Source organism: Acomys minous (genome assembly GCF_964271855.1).
Source record: "Acomys minous genome assembly, chromosome: 19".
In the NCBI taxonomy this organism is placed as follows: Eukaryota; Metazoa; Chordata; class Mammalia; order Rodentia; family Muridae; genus Acomys; species Acomys minous.
This window is the reverse complement of record NC_140499.1, coordinates 55,606,259-55,620,705: the sequence shown is the minus strand read 5'-3', so window position 1 is coordinate 55,620,705 and position 14,447 is coordinate 55,606,259. Positions and strand designations below refer to the sequence as shown.

Genomic DNA, 14,447 nt, shown 5'->3' with positions numbered 1-14,447 from the left:
TCTAATCTACTTGGTGCTGAGCCTTAACTTAAAAAAAAAATTTTTTTTTCAAAGTCTTTCAAGACAGGGTTTCTCTGTGAAACAGTCCTGGCTGTCCTAGACTTGCTTTATAGACCAAGTTGGCCTTGAATTTACAGAGATCCACTTGCCTCTGCCTCCTGAACGCTGGGAATAAAGGTGTGGACTACCACACATGCCTTTATTGTGAGCTTTAACTTAACGGCTGAGCCATCTCTCTAGCCATTTCTAAATTTAAATGTGGGTTTACCCTTAGGACCTTATTTTCTGTAAAAGTGGCTAATGGTGGTACACTTTGCAAGGAAGTACCATAACTATAAAGCATAATTTGAGATAGTAGTAGTTATACAAAAGAACATCTTAAATCACAACACTAGGGAAACATAAGAAATACCTTTATATATCGACGGTAATATACATAATACAATGCTCACTAAACCTGTTAGATACTTACTCATCCAGAACCCAACCTATGCACCAAGGCTCCTAACAGCAATCTAATGAAGTAAACCACACCAGGCTTTGTAATTCTTCCAACTCTTGCACTATGTCATCCATGTGAAAATTTGTCTACTTAGATTAATAGAAAATTTAGGCGAGCCTATTATCCAGTTCTGAGATCCATAAGTCACATATATCACAGGCAGACTTTGTTTTCATATAGGAACTTGGGTTTTGGGTTTTTTTTTTCTTCTTGTTGTTGTTGTTTTTGTTTTTCTGTTTGTCTTGACCTCCCTCCTCCTATTTTCTTGTTTTTGAAGGGATCGGGATCTGCAGCTGGTTAAGAACCCCTGCCTGTCCCTGAGGAGGCAGCATACATCTTTTATCCCAGCATGGGGGAAGCAAAGGCAGGCTAATCACTGAGTTCCAGGCCATCCGGGGCCAGGACTACACACAAAACAAAACAAAACAATACCAAGAAACAAAACAAACAAAAGAATAAGGTGCACGTGGCCATGTCTTTACAAACCAAAACCAAAACCAAAACAAAAACCTGCTCTCGCTGGCATTTTGAACTACCTAACTTGGACAGTAGATGTCACTATGGCACTTCATAAGCATGCAAAGGATTTTTTTTTTCCCTCTATCAGCAAGCATGACAAATGATTTATGGGTATAAATATGAATGCTCTATTTGTATGTGTGAAAACAATGATGCAGATTTTAAGGAAAGACATTATTAACCAATCTGTGTTCTCACTCAACAATAAAAGTTTTTTCTTACTTTCCTTCAAATAGTGTAGAAACCCTTTCCTATTGAGCAGTGATAGGTGAGGAAGGACCAGAGGGCCTGACAGATTTAACTGAAGAACCAAATGATTGAATAGGAAAGTGTTATTGCTGCTGAACTGCAGCAGCGGACTCCTTTCTCTGCAATGCTGCCATGAACCAGAAATCAAGTCAAAGGGCCTGATTCTCTGCTTTGCAGATTTCTTTGCACATTTCAGTTTGCTTAAGAGATTCTGATGGGGCTAGCATGGCGTAAGGCCAGCGTGCCCATCCTTTGTTTGGTTACCTGTAGTATCACCATACTGACAGGACCACCGCAGTCCCACTTTTGCACTCCAAAGAGGGTCACCATCCTTTGTGGTTTTTCTGTCTCAACAAAAGCAGGGAAGCATCTTTGTCCTGGCTATTGGTCCTATGGTCTGTATTTTGGTCAGGTAAGAAAATGTCCTGCTGTCCCTGCTCCTCAGGTTCCTTGTCAGCTCCACGCAAAGCTACATGAGCAGAGGGAGCTGTCCACAGAGCCAGTACCCTCCCACATGCTCTCTCTCACTATAGGTCTCCCAGGCACACTGTTCTGATGTCTGCCCTGGCCTCCGGCTCTCCAGGACTAATTCCCATTGGTCAGTTATTCTTAAATTGTATCAGAGGGAAACACACTACAAACACTAATAACTGTTACATTTCCACTCATATGTCTGTGTAGACAACAGGGTCACCGATGTGTCTTATTTATTCATGCACCTGCACCCATGCATAAACTCGCTTAATGGATAGATATGAGACACCTCAGGTATAAGCTGCGTGATACAAGCAGCCATTGCTACTCAGCCCCTGGCTGCAGGCTCGGAAGCCCTTTTCATTTTAATGGCCGTTTTCCTTTTGAAGGTCATTAGCTAAGTCACTGTGCAAAAAGCCTCTCCTGACTCTGTAGGGTTCAGCACAGGTTACTGTGGTGGATTTCATTTTCCTGTCTTTTCCCCATAAACTCATGGCCCTTGTCCCTTTTGCTCACTGAGCTATCCCACCTGGCACAAAGGCGGAACTCGAAAATTGCTACTTAGCCCAAATTGCCTTGTGCTGTGCAGCCTGGGCCCCACACAAGCTGAAAAGGTCATAAGGAGTGTCTCCATAATTGGGGTTCACAAGTCTTTTTGTCTCTGTGCTAGGAAACAGTTGGGCAGGATGGGTCAGTCTGTTTTCTCTGTCATTGATTGACTGCCCTTGGCTTACATAACAAGGTCAACTAATACCAACAAGAAAACTGCATTATTGGCTTAGTAAACAGCACGCCCTTTCCTCTCCACCAATGGCAGCAGAATGCAAAAATACCTAAGTGTTTCCATGTATCCCTTCTCCTTAAAATGGATTCGCCAGGTTGGAACTGTTAGACAACTCAAAGTGGTCTTCAGCTGTCTGTAACTGTGGAGAAAAAAATGTTATAAGATATCACCTACATCTGTCACTGGGCACAAACATCCACACACACACACTATACACCAGGCTGAAAAATATGAACAAAAATATGAGGTAAGAGTGAGTATGTCAACCAAAGATACCTGATAACCATAGATGAGCTGGTCCCAAGCAGCAGCTACAGCAAACCTGAGGTAAAATTAAAATTCTACAGCTTGCACACACATCCCATTGGGCAGTGTGGTTTAGAGGGCACAAAACATGGTGTGTTAAGCTAGACAGACATGCACAAGTCTTGCTGGCCGCCTCCGAGACTGTAGGTGGTTAGCTTAGCCTCAGTTTCAACATCTGTAGAAGGTAGTGGTTTTAAGAATTAAGTAGGGTAAGTGAACATTGGCTAGGTGTGCAGCCATGAAGGCCAGTCCACGTGTTTATTCTGTGGTTAATGATTTGAGCTGGTGTCTCCACAGCACCCTGAACATCATTTGTCCCTTTGGAGGCCCGTGAACACTGTGTGGACAATGACTGTTAAATTTCAGAGTGCCAGGTTCAGGGGCCTGAAGAAGTAGTTGAAGGAACTTGCACTGTCGTGCTGTACAAGATCTGCCTTACTTCTGCAGAGATATTAAAGAATGCACAGATTTACCCAATAAATAGCACTATCACTAGGAGGTGAGCTGTCAGGGACTGGAAATCGAGTAGTAATACCAAACAGCTCAAGAAATGATTCTTCTTCTTCAAGATATTCTTTTAAAGTCAGCAAAAATATAAGTGCCACGGCAATGAAATCCTGCCCAGATTGCTAGGATGAGATTTTTTTCCTTTATTAATTTATTCTTGTTATATCTCAATGGTTATCTCATCCCTTGTATCCTCCCATTCTTCCCTCTCTCCTCTTTTCCCCTTATTCCCCTCCCCTATGACTGTTCCTGAGGGGGATTACCTCCCCCTGTATATGCTCATAGGGTATCAAGTCTCTTCTTGGTAACCTGCTGTCCTTCCTCTGAGTGCCACCAGGTCTCCCCCTCCAGGGGACATGGTCAAAGGTGAGGCACCAGAGTATGTGAGAAAGTAATATCCCACTCTCCACTCTACTGTGGAGAATGTTCTGTCCATTGGCTAGATCTGGGTAGGGGTTTAAGGTTTACCACCTGTGAAATGGGGCTAGGAACTAAACAGAGAATTCTCAACAGAGGAATATCAAATGGCTGAGAAACACTTAAAGAAATGCTCAACCTCCTTAATCATCAGGGAAATGCAAATCAAAACAACTCTGAGATTTCATCTTACACCCATCAGAATGGCTAAGATCAAAAATTCAAGCGACACCACATGCTGGCGAGGATGTGGGGAGAGAGGAACACTCCTTCATTGCTGGCGGGAATGCAAACTAGTACAGCCACTTTGGAAATCTATCTGGTGCTATCTCAGAAAAATGGGAATAGGGCTTCCTCAAGACCCAGCTATTCCACTCCTTGGAATATACCCAGAAGATGCTCCAGCACACAACAAGAAAATTTGCTCAACCATGTTCATAGCAGCCTTATTCATAATAGCCAGAACATGGAAACAGCCTAAGTGTCCATCAGTAGAAGAATGGATAAAGAAACTGTGGTACATATACACTATGGAATAATACTCAGCTATTAAAAACAAGGAATTCCCGAAATTTGTGGATAAATGGATTGAGCTAGAAATGATCTTAATGAGTAAGTTAACCCAGAAGCAGAAAGACTCAAATGGTGTATACTCACTTATATCTGCATATTAGCCCAAGGAGCATGTCCCACGAAAGCCTTCACTTACCAGGAAACTGAGACAGAGGGGAAGACATTCTATTGGGACTCTAGATGAGAGAAGCATGGGAGAATGGCAAAGTAGAAGGATCCAGAGGGTCCTAGAAACCTACAAGTAGAACGTTATGATAGGCAGATTTGGGCCCAGGGGTCCCACTCAAACTAGGATGAGATTTTTATCAGTTTTATTTTGAAGGTATATCCTTATATCTCATTTTGATTAACGCAGCACACAAACTTGATTTTTCTGTCAGATTTTATGTTTCTCTAAAAAAATAAAATAAAACAAGATAAAGAACCACACAGTATGTTCACACATCGTGACAAATGAAGCACAGATTTGCAAAGAAATCGGTGTTTTCCTGTATCTAAGCTCAGATTTCTTTGTACAGCCTAATTAAAAGAATTTGATATCCTGCACTGTCAAAAAGAAGAAATTCCGTGTCTCTGTCTCCAATCATTTTTTAAGATGCTGTCATGATCCAAACTCGGATCACTTGCATCTTTCTTGTAAAAGCATTTTGTAAAGTTTACGAGAATGTTCCCCTTTCTGTATGAAACCCAGAAATACGTTTGAGCAATGCGCTTGCTGGAAAGTGTGCCGTTGACTTTGGACCTCTTTTTGATTTGTGTGGGTGGAGGAACGCTTGATTCTACTACTGCTAGGAAGAAATGAGCAGACAAGGCAGAAGTGGTAGCTTATGAGAACCGGCAAGAGAAAACAGGCCACAGTTACTGTGGGCCGTCCTAACTGAACGAGACCTGTGGAAACTTCACCTACATTAAAATGATATCACAAATAGGATTTATAACACAATAATAAAATGAAGCGTTAACTGTGTGCTCCATTACCCTAAGGATTATCTTGATTTAGGCATCTATAACTTACTGACATCATAACAGAGAAATGAAACAGAACCCTGGGGTCCCCTCCCCCCTCCCCCAAAATGTTTGTCTACCACAGCACAGAAAGATGGGTATGTTATACTTCTGACTAACAGCTAGAGGAAAGGATAGACCGCGATGGTATACTGTCTTATCCCTTCAATGGCCTCTTGCAAAACGTGACCGAGCATCTGCCTCCAAGTGTGAGCATGCGCGGGTCTCTTTACTGGGGTTCTAGCTTTACTGAGCCGCCCTTGGGTAGGACAGTTTTGCTTAGATTAAACCTTGCCCTTGCACCTCCTCTGTGAACTCCTGTACCAGTCACAGCAATTCACAAGACCTCCGACGTGGGACTCTTTCCAGAACGTCCCTGTTTCCCATCATTTGCTCTCATTCCGTGAATTGATGATCCTCCGGAGCATCCACATGAGGCCAGCAGCGAGGCAGAGTTGCCTGGCGGGTAAATAAGGCCTGCTGGGAAGATGTTGCTCAAATGATAAAGCAGTTCAGCCAACAAGTGAACCGAAAGGTCAAATATTAACCAAAGGGAGGTAACCATTTCTGAAGTCATGACTCGGAGAGGACCCATTATATATAGGTTCCACAGTCTCCCAGCTAAGTCTGCAGGCAAAGGGCGACTGCTTGGAATTTCCGAATATCTGAAACCATGAAGTATCTCTGGCTACTGCTGTTGTGCGTTTTCTCAGTTCAAACTCAAGCTGCCGATGATGACTACGATGATGGGGTGATTTTTTTTTTAAAAAACAGATATATTATATAGCTATTAATATTACTAATGTGAAATAATGGAATCCTAGTTTGGGGTAAACAGTTATTTAAGCTAAGGAAGCCTTGTTTGTACTTACAAAACCGAATCTTTAATTTCAGGGACCTATCTGACTTTCAACATATTTCAAGAACTGTATAATGAAAGCAAAGTCATATATTATTTTCGGTTTAATCACCTTTATTTTTCCAGGGTGAAGGTGGCTTATCTAATGTGAGATGTGTTTTGATCTGTCTTGTCATTATGAATTTTCACCTAGTTCTTGCAGTACATTATCACAATTATAATGATAATTTTTAAATTTATAGGTTCTATGATGGTAAAAGACTGATATTTTGAAAGAAAAAAAACTGTGGTAGATTGTTTGCTCTTTGTTGAATAAGATAAGATATAATCCCTCAGATTATTGACTATGGGTAAACGTGATAATTTTAAAATCAGAAAATGAAATGCTGGGGGTTTTCAAATAAAAAATTGTAACAAAAGTAATGTTTATTTCCACTATTAATATAAGGCGTAACTTTCTTACTTTTAAAACTGTTTTTCTCATGTTACTTTTTTATTTTTATTTTTTGAGACAGGGTTTCACTTTGTAGCTCAGATTGGCCTCAAACTTGTGGCAATCTTCCTCTCTCCCTTTGTTTGTTTATTTGTTTGAGGCAGGGTTTTACCAACTCAATATCAGTATTAATTGTTGTCATAAAAATTACTCCCAGCCTGATGGTGCATGCCTTTAATCGCAGCACTCAAGGAGGCAGAGGTGGGTGGATCGCTGTGAGTTTGAGGCCAGTCTACAAAATGAGTCCGGGACAGACAAGGCTACACAGAGAAACCCTGTCTTGAAAAAGCAACAACAACAAAACAAAACAAAAAACCCCCCAAAAACAAGAGAACAACAACAACAACAAAAAAAAAAAAAAAAAAAAAGAAAGAAAGAAAGAAAGAAAAAGAAAAGGAAAGAAAGAAAAGCTAGTCCAGGACACAGAGAAACTCTGTCTTGAAAAACAAAATGAAACAAAAACAAAAACAAAAGAAAGAAAGAAGGAAAGAAGGAAAGAAAGAAAGAAAGAAAGAAAGAAAGAACAGACAGTATACGTGGACTATTGGACAGTCCTATAATCCCAGCACTCAGGGAGGCAGAGGCAAGAGGATCACTGTGAGTTCTAAGCCAGCCTGGTCTACAAAGCTAGTCCAGGACGGCCAAGGCTACACAGAGAAAACCAATCTCAAAAAAGCCAAAAACACCCAAAAAAATTGAAAGCGAATTTCATAAAATAGTTTAAATCTTATTGCTAAATATGTCAGGATGACACTTACTCTGTGTAGTGCATTATATGCAATAAAAATCAGAATACACATTAATATTACAACGAGCTGATTCACTGTGGATGATCTGGATTGAAGGGCCTGTAAGTATTCAGATTATTTGATCATACAAATAAAAAGGAAAATGTCTGGTTTAGGCAAGAAAAATGTAAAGGATGTATCTGGGTACTTTTTTTGTTTTTCATAAATTACTGCAAAAGTGCTTTCAAATTCTTACTAGCTAGTGTTTTAGATTAAGCTCCGAATGTCGATTTCCTGGTTTTAATTATTTCTGTAAGTGCTCTTTCCTAACGTTTGTCCTCATTGATTCTTTCAGATATCTGTCACTTATTTTCTCTAGTGAAACCAGACAACATCACCTCTGTCCAACATTCTAAAACAAACAAGGAAGCCAGTAGTTTTATTTTTTCATAATTGTATTTGCGGTGAACAAAATCACACTTCACTAAATGTGTGTTAGAACAGACCTGGTCTGATTGAGCCTGTGTCTTTAATATGACATATGTATATCCCCATGAATGCTCACCCATTAAGATATAGGAGAATATACCTACACCTATACATACACATATGAAGGAGACTTAATCAGTAACTAAGCAAGGGAACCCGCAGCCAGTCTATTGGGGTTTCAATCTTTTCACCACCCCACCAAATGTAAAACACTGTAGTGATCTGAGGAACAAATGGCAGTAAAATTTCAGATGCAGCTCCTGTAGTGATTTAGATGCACGCAAGGCCATGAGAGCCCACCTACTCCTCCAGGGTTTACTCTCTCTTCACCTGCAAACACGACCCCCACAGAAAAAACCACTGGTGATGAAAATGATTAACATATTTAACCCAAGTCAAATCTTCATGTCGGATTGCTGCTCTTCCAGTTGAGGATCTTTTTTAAGGACTTTTAAATTAGCATATAATCTTCAAGACTGTAAAAACTCTGAAAATCACTTTGACTGTGAGAACATCATGACGTTTGATAAAGAAATTAGGTATAGAGTTTCAAGAGAATAGCTTAACAAATACTTTCGTTGAAACTGAGAGTAGAAGAGGAATTAACGGTGGAAAAGTGCCTTCGAAGTACGGCCACAACAAACATAGTAAGAAGAACTTAAAGCGAGGCAAGGACAGTTCTGGGGATTTAGTGGGCAAAAAAAAAATTCATCATTACTGCAATCTTATAAGGCAAACGTGAGCTGTGGTTGTCCCTGTTTTATAAATGAGAAAACTGCATCGTGAATAAAGTAACTTGCCTAAAGTGCATGTCAAGACTTGAATCAAAGCAGTACCTTTATTCCACACTATCTTAATTCTCTGTGCCATGTTAGGGTCAAATAATGTCTTATTACTAATAAGCTTTCTTCAAATAGATAATCTTGTCTCAAATATGATCACAAAAGACTCAGCTTGATCATCAAGTTGTCAAACTCCAAAGTTGGGGAGAGGATTAGTAACAACTGGAGGAATTTACTAACCCAGGTGGCACAAGAATATTCATTCTTTATGATTGTCTAGTTTCCTGACAGTTCTGTGTGTTCCAAAGCTTAGATTTCACAATCTGGAGTATTTGTGTAGCCCACCCCCCCCCCCATGAGACTTCCTTAGCTTTATGTAGTAGCTTTGTCATTGAAGAGACACAAACAACCTGATCCAGCCAGTGGCGAGCCCTGTAGCAGACCACGAGCCTTGCTCTCTCTGCCTTAGCTATGTAACACTAGTATGGAAGAGTTATCTCTCACAGCCCGTCTTAGCTTGCGTTTTGTTCCTATCTGGTTCTGTAGGATGCCTTGGATGCCCGTGGCCATCGACCTATCGACAGGAGAAAGGAAAATGCTCCTAGCCTGAGACCCGCCCCTCCTCCTATCAGCGGAGGGAGTGGCTATCGAGCCCGCCCACCCAAGGTTGATCCCAGCAAGAAGAAAGTGGAGAGAAGACCTCCTGATGCCGGAGGCTGTCTTCATGCTGACCCAGACCTGGTAGGGGCTTTAGTGGTCCTTTCAAGGGTGGGTCTCCTGTGCAGAGAAAGCTTAATAGTTCATGGTCCAACGTCTCTGTCATAGCTCTTTTCCATATTTAAGAATTAAAGTTTGATATATGAACTTGAGTCCCCTTTTTGTACTTACCCTTCCTTTATGGGACTCTTGGATCTGGAGGCAAAATAACAAACTAAGGTATTGGGCCGTTGTTTTTACTTTTGTATTTTGCCTACTTTCTTCATTGGGGTGGGTAAAAAGTTTTGTAGCTTGATTCTGGTTTTTTTTTCCCCCCTGTGGTAAGGACTCATTCTGTTCTTTTTAGGAGTTCACTGATGTTTCTAAAGTTTCTGTTATTCCATAAAGAAAATGAAATAATCGAGTTTATTTATTTATTTATTTATTTACATATACATACATATATATATTAAACTACACAGAACAAGAAGAACCACAAAACAATCAGGAATTATATTAATATTACATTCATAGTGTTTTGGCTATATTTTTAATTGACCCATGAGATCACTGACGTTTCCCTAATGTACATTTTTAACAAATATCCACCACTTTAACCCCTGGCACTCTCTTTGCTTACAGGGAGTGTTGTGTCCTACAGGGTGTCAGCTGCAAAAGACTTTGGTAAGCCAGGAAAGGCCGATCAAGACCAGTGTTGCCGAGTTAAACAGCAACATCCAATCTGTCTCTGAGACTTCCTCCACCACCTTTCAGTACCTGACCCTCCTGAAAGACATGTGGAATAAGAAGCAGGCGCAAATGAAAGGTAGCCGTCCTGAGGGCTTCGACCTGACTCATTTATAAAACTGAATCTGTTACCTTTAGATATATAGTCACGTGCGGTTAAACATCCAAGGTCAATCAGCGCTGTGCTGATTTCTGTCTGTCCCGGCTTACCATGGATCTTCTCCCAGCACTTTCAGCTGAGTGGTTTCTTATTTCCAGTCTATTAGATGTGCATCTTGTGGCTCAGAAGATAATATGCACAGAAGAAAAACTTAGTATTTGCCAATTTAACCCATGAGGTGCTGGATATGAGAATGGTCATGGGAAGTAGTGAGTGACCTCTGGCCTGTGAACCTTGAGGGCTAAGGGCCCGGTGGGGGTGGGTAGGAGTCAGTTGGGGTGTCAGCAGGGCACAAGCTTTTCAGAGAGTAGCTCACCCAAGTGTAGCCATCCAGGAATCAAAAGAAATCTGAAATACTCGTGCAAATCCCGAGGCTTTGCAGAACTCATGGGGTGTGCAAGCACCAAGTGCCTCTGCTTTATGAAGTTATATGTTGAGATGGAACACTGCTCACGAAAAAAAAAAAAAGAAAAAGAAAAAAAAAAGACAGGACTTGCTGTATCTGTTCCCTATACTATCTGTAGCTTGTCAATCCTTGGAGTGGCGGCTGGGCGCTACGTGCCATGAACCAAACAAAGCCTTTAAAAGTCAACAGTCACAATTGTGTAATGACTCCTGAAAGTCTAAAGGTTCATCGCAAAAAAAAAAAATGTATTTATGTGGTTAGATACACTTTTATAGGATAGCATCATTTTGTTTTTTCCAGATAATGAAAATGTCATAAACGAGTATTCCTCAATTCTGGAAGACCAGAGGTTATATATTGATGAGACCGTGAATGATAATATCCCCCTTAATCTCCGTGTGCTCCGCTCCATCCTGGAGAACCTGAGAAGCAAGATACAAAAATTAGAGTCGGACATCTCAGCTCAGATGGAGTACTGCCGCACCCCATGCACCGTGAGCTGCAATATCCCTGTGGTGTCCGGGAAAGGTTAGCCAACGCATTGTCACTGAGTTCCAGAAGATCTAACACTCTCTAAACCTGGGGACTAAGATGTGAACAGAGTAGTTTTTCCCCAACAGAACCCAGTGACAGTCTAGCGTATCGTGACTCTATCCCGGATGTGTTGTGTTCTTCCTTGACTGACGATTAAGGCCAGTTCTGTTAAGCATCTTTGACTCCAGTGAGGGCGGGGTTCCACGGGTCTCTAACGTGTGTGTGCATGTGTTTATGCGAATAGATAGCAGGCACGTGGAAAGACGGAGGTGTTTCCTTGTGCTCTGTTTGGAGGGACAGGAAATAAAAGGAACTGTATACTTCACTGGACAGAATACAGCTCCTAAAACACTATTCTCAAATATTTGTGATATGATAGTCCTCAGTACCCAGTGTAATCAGTTACGTTAGAGAACAAGTGGCTGCAGACTGCATTACTGTCCCCGAGCATAACGCTCCATCTCATTCTTGCAGAGTGTGAGGAGATCATTAGGAAAGGAGGCGAGACGTCAGAGATGTACCTCATTCAGCCTGACACCACCATCAAGCCATACAGAGTATACTGTGACATGAAAACAGAAAACGGAGGTAAATCTGCTCAGTCAGTGGCCCACCTCTCATTCTGTAAGCATTCTGGGTGCCAGGAACAAGGGCTGTACACTCCAAAGCAGCTGGCACGGAGCCACTTGGTTTGAAATTCAATCTGGCATTTGAAAAGCTTTAAAGGATCCTTGATGCGTGCATAAAGATGCCAAGCAGCGCTTGGCATTCCCAAGTGGTTTAAGAGTTCTCCCCTCCTGCTTATTTCCTTCTTGTGTCTACTTGGAGACCCGGCCATAAGCAGGCATGAAATAAAACAAATGGGCAGTGGGTGTAGACTTTCCTTTCAGAAAGATGGCATTACTGGTTACCTTAGGCTAATTTTATTTCTGTCAACTAAAGGATGGACAGTCATCCAGAACCGTCAGGATGGCAGCGTCGACTTTGGCAGGAAATGGGACCCATACAAAAAAGGATTTGGAAATATTGCAACTAATGAAGATTCGAAGAAGTACTGTGGTTTGCCAGGTAAAGACTGCAAGTACAAAATAAAATCGTTCTATTTTAATGAGGTTTTTTTCCCCCGCTCATTAAAAACATCAAGGATAGAGAGTCTGCTTTTAGATTTTTAGGAAGGTAATAGGAATTTAACTAGTCATATGCACACACGCGCGTGTGCACACACACACACATGCATGCTCACACGCGCGCGCACACACACACTAAATATATGTAAAACAAATGTGGGAGCTAAAGATATAAGGGAAAGAGCAGTGCTTGGTTGTTGAAAGTGTCTCCTCCTCCTCCTCCTCCTCCTCTTCCTCCTCCTCCTCCTCCTCCTCCTCCTCCTCCTCTTCTTCTTCTTCTTCTTCTTCTTCTTCTTCTTCTTCTTCTTCATATTTTACATTTGTTTTCTCTAGGTGAATATTGGCTTGGGAATGATAAGATCAGCCAGCTTACAAAGATGGGACCCACGGAACTTCTAATCGAAATGGAAGACTGGAAAGGTGACAAAGTGAAGGCACTTTATGGAGGCTTCACAGTGCAGAGTGAGGCTGGCAAGTACCAACTCTCAGTGAACAAGTACAAAGGGACTGCTGGCAACGCCCTCATGGATGGAGCCTCTCAGCTTGTAGGGGAAAACCGAACCATGACCATTCACAACGGCATGTTCTTCAGCACATATGACAGGGACAATGATGGCTGGTAAGCGCTGTAGTCTTCACTCCTATCTTAGAAGTCCCCGCTAGCAACCTGCCGGGAGGTGGTGGCGCACGCCTTTAATGCCAGCACTCGGGAGGCAGAGGCAGGTGGATCCCTGTGAGTTCGAGGCCAGCCTGGTCTACACTGTGAGTCTAGGACAGCCAAGGCTAAAACAGAGAAACCCTGTCTTGAAAAACAAAACAAAACAAAACAAACAAATAATAGAAGTCCCCGCTAGCATTGTTACTGAGCACTGTGAGTGTACTTGGGCACTTAAAGAATATCAGACAGCCCCTGTCCTGAGCTCATTACTCACCAAAGGAAAGCATCCCTACTGTAAGGCAGACCTCATTGGTTTTTTGTTTTTTTTTATCTTTCTGATGAAACTTAGAGGTGTAAACTTAGTCTAAGCTGGACAGCTACCCATGTATGTACTTGTATGCATCATAACCCAGACTCATTTCCTTGCAGGGTAACCACAGACTCAAGAAATCAGTGTTCAAAAGAAGATGGTGGTGGATGGTGGTATAACAGATGCCACGCAGCCAATCCGAATGGCAGATACTACTGGGGTGGTGTTTACAGCTGGGACATGTCCAAACATGGCACAGATGATGGTATGGTGTGGATGAACTGGAAGGGATCGTGGTACTCAATGAAGAAGATGTCTATGAAGATCAGGCCTTTCTTCCCACAGCAATAGTCCCCCAGACACAGACTTTTATTCTTCTATCTGTCCATTTTTTACATTATGTTATTGGAATTTCCTTTGATACAGTATATCCACTAAAACTCAAAACAATGGTGGAGTCTGTCCTTTTTTTTTTTTTTTTTTGAACGATCTAAGATAAAGACATTGAAAATAGCACATGACTTTCTTTTGTGTCCTTTTATTTTAAAGTTATATTTTTATTGCTTGTAATTTATATGAATGTGTGTGAGTACGTGCACACGAGTGCCAGGGCCTGAAGAAGCCAGAGGGGTCAGATCCTTCCAGACCTGGGGTCACAGTGCTGTGAGCTGCCTGATATGGGTTCTGGGAAGTGAATTCAGGCCTTCATTTCTGAGTATCTCTCCAACCCTCATTTATAGTCTTCATTTACTTCCTGCAGAGAACCAATAGAAGAATAGTAATAAATGGAGGCAGTTGGTTTCAGCTGACTGTGGAGCATTTCAGGTTAAGCACCACCCATCCCTGTCACAGAAAAGTATTACATAAACGAAAGTTGCTGTTTATAAGTCTGGCTTCGAAATCCTATTTCTTCATGTAAGGTATCTCACAAGAAACTCTTTCTCACAGACTGATTACATAAACCAGCCTCTATCATCGTAAGTCAATGTCTTCTTATTGTGTGACCCATGCTCTCAGGATTTGAATTTGTCAGGCAGGAAACTATATTTACAGACTCAAATGTCTACCAAGCTGACATTGAACATCTGAGGAATCAAAAGACATCCTGTTACGTGGGAAAAC

The 14,447-nt window shown here is 41.6% G+C and overlaps 1 protein-coding gene across 1 annotated transcript; it reads left to right on the top strand.

Annotated features, from left to right (window-relative positions):
- Nucleotides 1-5,951: 5,951 nt before the first annotated feature.
- Nucleotides 5,952-13,841, top strand: FGB (fibrinogen beta chain). Its single transcript, XM_084769857.1, has 8 exons — nucleotides 5,952-6,087; nucleotides 9,234-9,428; nucleotides 10,026-10,209; nucleotides 10,997-11,224; nucleotides 11,705-11,818; nucleotides 12,173-12,298; nucleotides 12,691-12,976; nucleotides 13,445-13,841. Exons 1-8 carry the CDS (start codon nucleotides 6,010-6,012, stop codon nucleotides 13,674-13,676), a joined length of 1,443 nt encoding a protein of 480 aa, XP_084625983.1. The 5' UTR covers nucleotides 5,952-6,009; the 3' UTR covers nucleotides 13,677-13,841.
- The last annotated feature ends 606 nt before the right edge of the window (nucleotides 13,842-14,447 follow it).

Excerpts from the sequence above, each read along its gene's own strand:
- FGB (XM_084769857.1), top strand. The coding sequence starts at position 6,010 with ATGAAGTATCTCTGGCTACTGCTGTTGTGCGTTTTCTCAGTTCAAACT. Across the intron at positions 10,210-10,996 it reads GAAGCAGGCGCAAATGAAAG|ATAATGAAAATGTCATAAAC; the intron begins GTAGCCGTCCTG and ends TGTTTTTTCCAG. Across the intron at positions 12,977-13,444 it reads GACAGGGACAATGATGGCTG|GGTAACCACAGACTCAAGAA; the intron begins GTAAGCGCTGTA and ends ATTTCCTTGCAG.